Genomic DNA, 13329 nt, shown 5'->3' with positions numbered 1-13329 from the left:
TCCTTCAAGGATTTGTAGAGTTCTGCCAGTAGAAAATCAGGTCCTGGAGCTTTGCCCCCCTTAGCCTCTTGGATATGCTTTAATACCTCCTCAAGGGAGATCGGGAGATTTAGGTCTGCTAGATCTTGTAGGTTAAGCTTGGGAGTAACGCATTTTTCCCATAATCTCTCCTTGATCTGCCAGTTGATCTCTTTTTTTGTATATATTTCTTGAATGTGTTTAAGGAAAGCATCTCTTATTTTTTTTTTTATCTATTATTCTATGAGTTTTAACTTTAAGAGATGAGATGGTATTATAATTGATATTTTTAGTTAACTTAGATAAGAATTTTGCCGATCTTCCATAATTGCTTGTTCGTAAAATTGCTTTATCCTGATGAAAAATAAGATAAGTGGAATCACAGGAATGAGCAGATAATTAGGAAATTCTTCTAACAGAAGAGATAGCCAAAAGGAATAATACCTTCCAACAAAGCAGTTTAACATCCACCTTATGCATAGGTTCAAAAGGAGGAGCCTCAGCCTGCAATACCCTTAACATTGAGTTAGGATTCCATGGAGGAGAAATTGGCTTAATTACAGGTTTAAAGGGACACTGAACCCAAATGTTTTCTTCCGCGATTCAGATAGAGCATGCAATTTTAAGCAACTTTCTAATTTACTCCTATTATCAATTTGTCGTCGTTCTCTTGCTATCTGTATTTGAAAAAGAAGGCATCTAAGCTTTTATTTTGGTTCAGATCTCTGGACAGCACTTTTTTATTGGTGGATGAATTTATCCACCAATCAGCAAGAACAACTCAGGTTATTCACCAAAAATGGGCCGGCATCTTAACTTACATTCTTGCATTTCAAATAAAGATACCAAGAGAATGAAGAAAAATTGATAATAGGAGTAAATTAGAAAGTTGCTTAAAATGTCATGCTCTATCTGAATCAGGAAATCAGTGTCCCTTTAATGCAGGCCAAAACCTGAACAAAACCATGCAAGGGAATCTGCAACCTGAAACAAAACTGAAAGAGCAGAAATATGCCCCATCAGAGAACTGGCCAATCAGCCCTTATCAAAACCATCCTGCAAGAACTGCAAAATCCTAGGAATTATAAAAGAATGCCAGGAAAAATCGACCTAGCTACAGGTTTATGAGCCTAAATTAATGTTTCAATCACAGAATCAGAGAAACCTCAATATCTAAAGACTAAGCATTCAATTTCCATGCTATCAAGTTCAGAGACTTGAGATCTGGATGGAAAAATGGACCTTGAGACATAAGGTCTGACTATAGCGGAAGAGGCCATGGAGGTCAACATCTGAACCAGATCTGCATATCAAATCTTGCAAGGCCAAATACTGATAATTTCTAGACTTATATTGGAGATCACTCTGGGAAAAAATACCAGAACACGAAATAAATAAGCAAGCTGAAATGACCAAGGAGCAACTAGAGCATGCCTTAGGATACCTGAACTTCACAAAGTAGCTGGGAAGTTTGTTGTTCAAACGAGAAGTCATCAGGTCTATCTCTAGGTGACCCCAAAGATCCACAATCTGATAAAACACATCCTTCCTGGTGAAAAGACCATTCCCCTGGATGTAGAAATTGATTGAGAAAGTCTGCTTCCCAGTTGTTCACTCCTGGAATATGAACCACAGAGATAGGAATTGGTTTCTGCCCATGACAGAATTTGAGCCACTTCTCACTGTGAGTTCCCCCCTGATGGTTGACATAACCCACTGCTGTGACATTGTCTGTCTGAAAACAGGATGAGACTCCCTTTTCAACAGAGGCCAAGTCTGAAGGGCCCTGAAAATAGCACAGTTCCAGAATATTCACTAGGATCCCAAACAGCTCCCCATCCTGAAAGACTTACATCTGTAGTGATCACAGTCCAGGTAGGACGAACAAATGAAGCCCCCTGAATAATTAACTGATGATCCAGCCACCAAGACAGAGACCGTCTTGTACTGGAATCCAGAAAAATCTTTTGAGCTAGCGGAGTATGATCCCTGCACCACTGACGAAACATACAAAACTAAAGGGATCTCATGTAAAACCGAGCAAAAGGAATTGCATCTGATGCTCAATCATGAGACCCAAAACCTCCATACAAAGAGCAAAAAAGAGAAAGAAAAAGGACTGAAAGTTCAGATAAGCGGACACCAATTTTAACCTTCTCTGCTCTGCTCTTATGGAGACAATCTATTTGAAAACTCCAAAAAGTTACCTTTGTCTGTTGGTTTGAGATTCTGCTAAAGAAAAAAAAATGGAGCTTGAACCAAGATATTGTCCAGGTAGGGAAACACTTTAATACCCTGCAGCCAGACCAAATGGTAGAGCAACAAAATGAAAATGCTTGTCTAGAAAGGCAAACCTCATAAACCGGTAATGTACCCTGTGGATTGGAACACGAAGATAAGCATCCTTTAAATCTATTGTGGACATAAACTGACCTTGCTGAACAAAAGGCAGAATAGTCCGAATAGTTTCCATTTTAAAAGAAGGAATTCTTATAAACTTGTTCAGAGCTTTCAAATCCAGAACTGTTCTGAAAGTACCTTCCTTTTTTGGAACAATGAAGAGATTTGAATAAAATCTCATCCCCTGGTCCTGCAAAGGAACTGGCACAATCACTCTCATAATTTCCAGATCTGAAACGGACTGGAAAAAATGCTTAAACCTTTAAGGGATTCCATGAAACACTGGACAGAAAAAAACTTCCTCTGGGAGGCGTTGTTCTGAATCCTATTCAATATCTCTGGGAGACTATATTCAGAACTCAGGGGGATCTGGAACAGGCGGGACGAAAGCCTCCTGAAAAAGGCATAATCTGCCCCCTACCAGAACCTCTGGATTGGGGGCCCAGCTTTATGCAGATTTGGTAGTAGGGATAGATTTATTTGCCTGCTTTGACTTGTTTCAATTAGCACTAAGCCTCCAGACTGGGCCAGAGGTGCCCTGTTTCTGAGCAGAAGAGTCAACTTTTTGTTCCTTATTCTGCCAAAAAGAACGAAAACGAATGGAAGCTTTAGATCTTCCCTTCGACTTCTTGACTTTAGGAAGAAAAGCACCTTTATCACCAGTAATAGTAGAATATAAATCAGAACCAAATATCTTTCCCTGGAAAGAGACAAAAGTCTGGACTTAGGCACCATGTCAGCAGACCAGGATTTAAGCCATAAGGCTCTTCTAGCAAGGACTGCCAAAGACATGCTTTTGATTTTCATAATATCAAATACAGCATCACAAATAAAGGTATTGGCACTTTTAAGTAAACCCAAAAGATTTTCACTAGCAGTCATTATAACACTGTTCTGAAAGACTAGATATCCAGTAAGATGAAGCAGCATCCACACTAGCAATATAAATAGCTGGTCTAAGCAAATACCCTGCTTGTAAAAAGGCCCTTCTTTGAAAGGATTCTAATTTTCTATCCACATCGTCTTTAAAAGAAGTTCTGTCTTCCGAAGGGATAGTAGTATGCTTAGCCAAAATGGAAATAGCCCCATCAACCTTAGGAACTATCCCACTGAATCTAAATGATTAAAAGGCCTATCATCAGAGAACTTCGGATCTTAAACCCTAAAGTTTGTAAATAAGGAGAGATAATATGTTCAATTTTAAATAAAAAAAGGATGTATCAGGCTCAACATCAGAGGAAAACTCCTCATCACAATAGGAAACGTTACCATCTAAAGACATAACAGTATCCCTGACTAAAGGGAACATAGTACTAGTAGAAGGTAAAATCTGAACTGACCTTTTACGTATACATAAAGGTGGGAGAGCAGCCAGCACCTCGGAAACAGCAGTTTTTTTGAGTTTTCAAAAGCTTTATTGAATGCAAATAAGTATATAGAACAAATCCACGAACAATATGATTCTAAGACAAACAGATTAACACATATAAAATAATAAAAAACTAAAGCAAAAAGTAATAATGTCCAAGTGCATTTATTGCATGTGCTGCAGTAATCAAAAGTTTTTCAGGTTGTAGCAGTAATATTGTGCAACATTCTGATTGGATAGTTTGCTAGACACACATAAAGAAAAAACCTGGTGGTTAAGAATTATAAAGCTGTCCTCTATTTCTCCTGGATATATGTTTGTCTGCCTAGAGTGATCTGTGAGTAACTGAATTTAGTCAGATAAGGGGTTATCTGTTACATGTCCTAAATTGAAATGTGGACAATGTAAGGTGACCTTTAGCTATGTGAGTCTTGTACTGCATAGGGCCCATGCTTCCAGCATGTATTTATGGATGTATATAGTCCCTTTTTGCATATGGTGGTACCTCTCTAAGTGTATCAAAGTGTCTACCTGTTGTTTCTATTCTTCCACAGTTGGTACTACTTGTGATTTCCAGTGGTTGGGTATTAAAAGTTTAGCGCTATTCAACATGATTAGCATTAATGCCTTGTGAACTTTATTTTCAATTTTAGGGAGAGACAGGAATAAAAGGGTTTTGGGGTCATTTGGTAAGGTTTTCTTTATCGTTCTCTTGATGTGTGTGTGAGAATCTCTTTCCAGAATGTATCTAGTTTGGGGCATTCCCACCATATGTGTGTGGGGGTTCCATCTCCACCACAATTCCTCCAGCATTTCCCGGTGGCCATTTTGTATATTTGTCGTAGTCTGCTAGGTGTAAGATACCACCTGGAGAGAAATTTATAACTAGATTCCTGTACTCTTGCAGATATGGAGGCCTTCTTGGTGGCCAAAAAGGCTGTCTGCCATTCCTGAAATGTAATGTCTGTATGCAATTCCTTTTCCCATGCTTTAACATAAGAAGGGAGTGTATGTGGATCTTCCATTTATAATAGTTTGTATAATATTGATATAGCTTGTTTTGGATGCATACATATTCGAAAGGTGTCACTTGTCTTGTGAAGTGGCTTTTGTGTCGGTGGGTGTCCAGAAAGTGAGTTAACTGGGCATAGGAGTACCGGTTTATAGGTATACTGGGCATGGTTTCTTGTATGTCGCTTAATAACTTAAGTTTATTATCTTTTGTAAAGTTCTGTCGTTAATATATACCTGGTTATCGTGTTGTGTATCTTTAAGGTTCCACGGTAGGGTGGGATTATTGCATATGGGAGTCAGGGGGGAGATTGTGGTGGATATGTTAGTTGAGGTGTGTAGAATCTCGTCCTAATTAAAGTAGAAGTCGAGAAACAGTGGGTATAGTGAAGCAGCCTTGGGCCTGTTTTTCGCAAAGCTGTTGTCCCTGCATTGTTTGTTTCCAGTATGGCACAGTCCAGATGGACCCACTTCTTGTTTGGGTCATTTTGACACCAGTCTAGGAGTTTTTGCAGGGTGATTGCCTGTTTATATATTATAATGTTTGGTACTCCCAATCCCCCTTGTCTTTAGGGAGGTAGAGCGTACGTTTAGCTACCATAGGTTTGATGTCCCTCCCTATATACTGTTCTATGAGTGTTTCGAGTTTGTGTAGGTAGTGTTTTGGGAGAGGAATCGGGGTGGTTTACATTAGATATAACAGTCTGGGTAGAATGTTCATTTTTATAACGTTGATCCGTCCCAACCAAGAAATAGATTTATTTCTCCAGCTAGAAAAAAGGTCTCCCACTATATTACTTTCCAGGTTTTTATAGTTGGCTTGAAAAATCACTTGGGGGTCTGGGGATAGGTAAATCCCGAGATACTTCATCTTGGAGTGTTGTCTTATTAAGGGGCAATGTTGAAGCATCTGGGGCATAGTGTTCGAGTCATATGTAATATTCAATAGTTCAGACTTAGATATATGTTTAAGTGAAAATTTGATACCATCCCATACTCCCGGAGTATGTCTAATGATCTTGGCAGTGAGATGTCATTGTATGCGTATAGAGCCAATTTATGTTTGAGGTTCTCGATTTGTAACCATGTGACCTGCCTTACAGAGTTTTTGGGCGAGGGCTTCAATGGAGAGGGCAGAGAGAATTGGCGATAGTGGACACCCATGTTGTGTCCCATTTTGAATAAGGAATTTGTTAGATAGGAGGTTATTCACTTTAACCCAGGCAAAGGCCTCAAAAAATATGAAAAAAAAATTTAGTCTATGAAGGTGTTGTCGAATTTCATTTGGCTCAAGATTGTTTTTAGAACTTGCCAATGGACCCTATCAAAAGCCTTTTCAGCGTCTGTGGAGACGAGGACTATAGGGATGTTTTGTTGGGCATACAAAATTAGTTGTAGTGTTTTCAGTGTATTATCTCTTGCCTCTCTTCCAGGCACAAAGCCTACTTGATTTGGGTGTATCAATTTTGGGAGAAATGGTAGCTAATATCTTGATGTCAGAATTGAGTAATGAAATGGGGCAGAAATTTTCAAACCTATCAGGGTTCTTCCCCTGTTTGGGGAGCACCGTGATATGGGCTTCAAGCATTTGGTCTGTAAAGCCCCTTCCGTCAGGAGTGAATTGAACAATAACATAACGGGTGGTATAATGTGGTGTAAATAGGTATTGTAATATTTTAAGCTTAGCCCATCTGGACCCGGATCTATATCTTCCTGTGTACTATCATTCTTTAGGTTATAAAATGCCTCATAAAATTGTCTGAAGGTTTCCGCAATGCTCTTACTATCTCTGTGCATGTGACCCTGTGCATCTGAAATGGAGTGTCTGTGTCTATTTAGTTGTCTGCATCTAAGAGCTTTCGCCAAAGAGGAGCCTGCCTTGTCATTTGTGTCAAAATATTTCTGTTTCAGTAAGGTGGTTTTATGTTGGCATTCCTTTAAGAGGTGATTGTGAAGGTTGTTCCTGACCTATGTCCTGACTCCAAGATGCTAGTGGAAGTCGGATTTTTCTTATGCTCCGCTTCCCAGAACCTAATTTGAGCAAGCGTGGAATTTAGGTACTATCTGTTTTTTTTTTTTTAGTTCCCTAGCCTTGTGTTTGATGAATTCCCCCCTAACTACACACTTATGTGCTTCCCACAATGTAGTGGAAGAGAGACCGTCATTTGCATTTTCCCTGAAGTAGTGTCCCAAAGTATTGTCTATGTTATTCTTAATTAAGGGGTTGTCAAATGTTAGTCCGTACAGTTTACATACAAATGGCAAAGTGGGGATATTTGGCCATTCAATTTTTCACTGCACTCGTGCATGGTCCGACCATGTAATTGGAAGGATTGTAGAGTTGTTGATAATTGACAGTCCTGTCTGATCCGTCGTGAGATAGTCAATCCTGGTGTATGTATGGTGTGAACAGAAGGTATAGTCTTGTGAATTGGGATTCATAGTTCTCCAAATGTCATGTAGCTTTAAGAGTTGTAGTTGGGTATTTGCCACTTTGATGGTTCTTTTCAGGGTGCTAGACTGGCCAGTGGAAGTGTCTATAGAAGGGTCTAAAGGAAGGTTTAGATTCCACCCCTAAAAATAGTGTGCCCCTGGAATGCTCTAATAGTTTATGGCATATATGTTTGAGGAGTATATGCTGAACTTGATTTGGGAGATAGACACTAGCTAATGTCACCAAGTTGTCATGGAGTAGGCCGGTAACTATTATGTATCTGCCATTTACATCTTTTTCTGTGTGTGTGTGTGCCGGAATTTATTTGTGTTACTAAGAAATATAGATACTCCACCCTTTTTAGACTCTCATGATGCCAAAAATGAGGTTCTGTATCTGTTGCTAATGATTTTCGGTTCCCTCCCTTTTTTTAAATGTATCTCCTGCACAAATATAATATCCCTTGAATCTTTATGTAGCTGGTTGCAGAAAAAGCAGTTTTGATGAGATTTTTCACTCATGGTGATATATCTGTAGCACTCTCCTGTAATGAACAGACAGAAGAAGCAATAATACCCATAGAGGCAGCATTAGGTTGGCCTTAAAGGGACACTAAACGTTTGCAAACACTTCTGTGAATTCGATATATACATCTTTGATATCCATATTTGTAATAGGCTTTGCGTGTCAGATTATTACCGTTCACTGAATATTCACTTTCAAAAATGTATTGAATTCGAAACCTACCGTTATAACATGTAGTTTGAATACCGAATCATTCACGAGCGATCCAACACGTCATCATATACATCACCGTACTCTGAACAAGCAGACCGATTCTGGTTATGTGTATTCAAAGCGGCAATCTGCACATGCGCGAAACACAGGATTCTATTGCGCATGCGCCGGGTGACGCAACAATGCGTTAATAATATGCACAAACACCCTTTGTGATTGGAGACACAAATTTGCATTGCAGGCACCGTTAAAGGGGGTTTGGCTTCTATGACGTTTATTGCCAAATAAAATATATGATTTAATTACGCTAATAACGCTCGTTTTCATGTCCAAGTGGGTAAGTTATGATTGTTAAGTTATGTAGATTTGATTTTGATAATTTAATTATATGAAAAAATTTAAAGTTTTGGAATCCTTTAATGCATTAACATAGATAAACAAGGGTCACATGAACACACTTAATATTGATAGGAAGGATAGTCGGCTTCTAAGGAAGCTTTAGGGACAGAATAAGACAGTTCCATTATAATATTGACAAAGCAAAGCAATAAACAATATATATATATATAAACAATATAATAGCTTAAAAAGAAAGCTCTTGAGGAATGGAAAAAACTTACCTTCTCCTAAAGTAGCTATAAAAAAACTTACAAGTTCAAAGCGAGCTAAGCTGAACTGCAAAACAAAGCAGGAGACAAAGAAAATTCACATGCAAAGCTTAGAGAACGCACAGCAGCACCGAGTAACGCGCAAAAAAGGTGATAGTTATAAGTGAATGAAGAGCGCTGAACCAGATGTGCGCAAAGTGATAATGTACTAACCGAAGGAGGGCTTTTACTTTTATCACTGTATGTGAATAGTTCATAGAGGACAACACCAAAACTCCAGACATCCGAAGCCACAGAAAACTTGCTCTCTGATAGAGATTCTAGGGCGTACCTGCAGGGACAAGACACACACATTTAGCATCAATAAAGCATGATTTAGATAGGACATAAAATAGTTTGCTAAGACAGAGTAATCGTAATAGGTTCAAATCACATCAGATTTTCAGTAAGGACACACTGACCGCCTTCTCTAATATAAAAGTGAACTAATCAATAGCCAAAAAATTTGAAAAAAAATCTTTACATCACTTAAGCTCAACGAGGTTTGAAAGAAACATATTAAAAACACTATTTACTTACCAGAATATTGGACTTTCCCCTGGTTCTTTAACTTTGTAGTATTCTTTGTCTTGAGGCAATACTTTTGTCAAACCAAAATCACCAATTTTGACTCTGTTTTCATTCTCAACCAAAACATTCCTTGTTGCCAAATCCCTATGAATGTACCTTTTAACGGTAAGGTACTCCATGCCCTAAAAGTGCACAACACGTTATATTTTTATTTATTTATTTTTAACTAAAGCACATCTGTGTGCATGTTCAGCTTTTCTTCTGTGTATGATTATAAAAAAATAAAACCAAAAAACAATTAATGAGCGTGTGTACAAGCGAGATATTCCCTAATAAACAACAGGCTAAACCACCTGACCTGATGGTGAGAGTCCATGAGTCATAACCTTTGGGATTAAACTCCATTGCACTGGGAGGAAGGCAAAACACCCAACACAAAAAGATCTTTTAATTCCTTCCTCTTTCCTGCCTATCTTAGTCAAACGTATAACTAAGAAAGGAGGGGGGGGGGGGGGACAGGAAAGGACAAAGAAGGGTAATGAGGGGCAAGCCTGAGCTGTAACCAACTAAAAAGGATATAAAAATGGGTGGGTCTTGTGGACTCTCAGCAGTGTCACCACAATGAAAGAAATGAAATGAATTTATCATCAGGTAAGCATAACTTGTTTTCTTTCATAAGGTGGTGAGAGTCCATGAGCCATAACCTATGGAATTTAATAGTCAAGTTGTGGGGTCCACAAGATAAAGGAAACAAGTGTGGGACTAAGGTAAGGCAGGCACATCATTGAACACACTGTGGCCTAGAGAACTTTCCTGTCAAACGTAACTTCTTGCAAAGCAAAAACACCAAAATGATAAAACTTTGTAAAAGTATGAAGGGAAATTGAAGCCTTACAAATTTGTTCCAAAAAAAGCTTAATTTGTTAACGGGCAAGAAGTGGAAACAGATCTAGTAGCATGGGCTGTAATCAGCGGCAGGGAAGCAGGACATAAAGAAGGAACAACAATCTCCTGATTATCTTGATAAAAGATAAGGAGCTTCTCAAGAAAGCGCAGAAAGTTCCAATACTCTTCTAACTAAATTGCTATAACTATTCAAGATCAAATTATGATCAACAGTGGCAGGTGTGTATTCATTACTTATTACTTAAAGGGACAGTAAAGGCAAAATTATTATTTTATGATTTGGATAGAGCATGCAATTTTAAACAACTTTCCAATTTACTTGTTCTCTTGGCATCTTTTATTGAAGAGCAAAAATAGATAGGCTCATAAGAGCTCAGAAGTGTCCATGTGTCTTTAGTACTCTATGGCAGCAGTGTTTTGCAACATTGTATTACAAAGCTACAAAGAATGTTAAAAAAACAATGCTGCCATAGAGTACTAAAGACACACGTGCACACTACTAAGCTTTTATGAGCCTACCTAGTTTTACTCTTCAATAAAAGATACCAAGAGAATAAAGCAAATTAGATAACAGAAGAAAATTGGAAAGTTGTTTAAAATTACATGCTTTATCCGGATCATCAAAGTTTTATTGTGACTTCACTGTCCCTTTAAGGGAGTAATAGGAACATTAATGAACTCTGTGAACAGATAAGTTTCCTTTATACTTTGGCATATGTTTAGGGTGATATGACTGCACACCCTTACTTAAATACTTTACAAAACACCTATATTTAAATCGTTATCCCTCTCCCTTTGTCTTGCCATGTTACAATTTATATTCTGGTATTACCTTCTTAGGATTATTCCAGTAGTTATATCATTTCTGCAAATGATTTACCAACACTATGACAAATATTTGTATAATTGCTAATTAGGGTTATGGCCCCTTGTGACTATGTTATAAGTAATAATCCTGAATGAAAAAGTTGAATCCCAATTAAAGAGTGTAGTTTGCAACCTTAAAGGGACAGTAAAGTCAAAATTAAACTTACATGGATCGGATAGAGCATAATATTTTCAACAACTTTCCAATATACTTCTATTATCAATTTTGCTTAATTCTCTTGGTATCCTTTTGCTAAATAGTAGCCATAGGTGAGCTCAGGAGCATGCACGTCTTTAGCCATCTGGCAGCAGTGTTTGCAACAATGTTTATAGCAACGTTATACATAGTTGCAAACACAGCTGCAATATAACGCAACACACACTCTGTAGTAGCAAAGTTTGCAGCTATCTATAAAAAAAAATAAAGAATTTTTGCAAACACTTGCCTTATGGCTAAGGACACGTGCACGCTTCTGAGCTCACCTAGGATTAATCATTTTTTATTTATTTATTTTTTTATCAGCTTTATTGAGTATATATACAGATTCGGGGGCGCAGCTCCCAATTACTTATACATGCTGATTCTTTTTCAACTGTTTAACAACCTAGGATTAATCATTAACAAAGGATACCGCGCAAACGAAGCAACATTTATAAAAGAAGTAAACTGGAAAGTTGTTTAAAATTGTATGCTGATTTTGAATCAAGGAAGTTTAATTTTGACTTTACTGTCCCTTTAATATTAGTATACTTATGCCAATCAGGGATTCCTTATATGACAAGTTTTGCTCCTTGCGGCTTTGTAATGCAAACTTATTGAAAAATTGTTTATGGTATGAGTAAATCACCAATTACTATAGACAGTAATCCAAGTACTGTATATGTACAAATATAAACCAAGTAAATAGGTATGATCAATGTCTCTGTAACGGAGTGATGTATCATAGATTTCCCACTTCTAGTCAATGCAGTTATAACTTGTTTGTGAATCCTCTCATTATAAGTATGAAGAATAACTCCGTAACTGGGCGTTCTTACCTACAAGGACATCATCCGTGAACACGCCTTACTCCAGAGCAAGGCCAAAACCTCTGTGTCGGCTACGGAGTGTCTCGGCAGTCACACTGATAGAGGACGTCATCAGAGCCGGACAGGTGCTGCCATGTAATTCCCAAAAGTAATTCAAATATAGAAGAAATCCAGAAGACGCCAGCAGAGGAAATCTAAAACATGACTTTTATTCTGTGTACAAATAAAAAATATTCTTAGTGAAAGCCAGCATGTCCCATTAGGACCAACAGTCTACGTGTTTCTTGCCACACCTCGTCACTTCGTCAGAGTGTGGCACAAAACGCGCAGGCTGTTGGTCCTAACGGGACATGCTGGCTTTTACAACTGCATAGCTATGAATATTTTTTATTTGTACACAGCATAAAAGTTATGTTTTAGATTTCCTCTGCTTGCGTCTTCTGGATTTCTCTATATTATAAGTAGGTGTAAAGTTTGTCTCAATGCCAAATAAGCAATTTAAAATTTTGAAATATAAACCGTATTTTATTTTGTTTCCTTTTTCTTTTTGTGTTGGGGGTTTTGCCTGTTTCCTAGTGGACTGGAGTTTAATCCCAAAGTTTATGGCTCGTGGACAACCTTACACAAAAGTATTTAATTCCTGAATATTGCAAATTAAACTATATTGCTCAATACTGAATGTTCTTTTTCTTTGTACAACTAAACTCATTTAACAAAAGACTTTGTCTAAGAAAAACTTGCAAACTCAAGGTCTCTATAATGCACGGTTACCTTGCAAATTTGTACAGCATATAGCAAAAGCTTTCTGAAGTCCAGTCTTTCCTTGTGCTTTTGTAGATAGTCTTTTAAACTTCCATAGGGCAAGTATTCCATGATCAGTCTTAGATTTTTACGTCCTTTATAGTGAGAAAGCAAACGGCCATGTAAAATAAAGTCAAGCAATTTAAGAGTCAACATAAATAATAAAAACAAGCATTTCACAAACAATATATGGGCAAATTATTGTGCCTAAACCATTTGTATCAAAATCTCATCACAACAAAACTTCATATTTGCAGCATTGGGTACTGTTGTGCAACTTTAAATAACTTTAAACACATTCATCAATACAAATCACTTTTTGCTGAAAAAGTTCCTATAAAACTAAAATAATTTAACATCTCAGGTATCATCAAAATGAACTATTCTTCCTTTTCCTGATATGATGAATATTCCAGCCATTTATATCCATCCATGCAATGACTTAGTGTTATCTACTGTACAAAAATATAGAATACAATTCTCAGTTTTTCCAGGCATCATATTTATTTGATCTCAAAAGCACTGAACAATATGTAGTTTTGTGTTTATTTTTTTTAGGAAGCTCTTCTATGGGATAA

The 13329-nt window shown here is 37.5% G+C and overlaps 1 protein-coding gene across 1 annotated transcript in view; it reads right to left on the bottom strand.

The window, feature by feature from the left end:
- The window catches only part of JAK2 (Janus kinase 2), a 737012-nt gene that overhangs the window by 47387 nt on the left and 676296 nt on the right, over positions 1-13329 (bottom strand). The window contains exons 20-22 of the mRNA XM_053702553.1: positions 12722-12846; positions 9158-9330; positions 8792-8909 (exon numbers count right to left, since the gene is read on the bottom strand). Coding sequence (XP_053558528.1) covers positions 8792-8909; positions 9158-9330; positions 12722-12846 — 416 coding nt within the window. The remainder of the gene's footprint in view (positions 1-8791; positions 8910-9157; positions 9331-12721; positions 12847-13329) is intronic.

The sequence above is a fragment of the Bombina bombina genome, chromosome 2 (assembly GCF_027579735.1).
Source record: "Bombina bombina isolate aBomBom1 chromosome 2, aBomBom1.pri, whole genome shotgun sequence".
In the NCBI taxonomy this organism is placed as follows: domain Eukaryota; kingdom Metazoa; phylum Chordata; class Amphibia; order Anura; family Bombinatoridae; genus Bombina; species Bombina bombina.
Note: the sequence above shows the minus strand (reverse complement) of the source record. Positions and strands in the feature narration are given on the sequence as shown.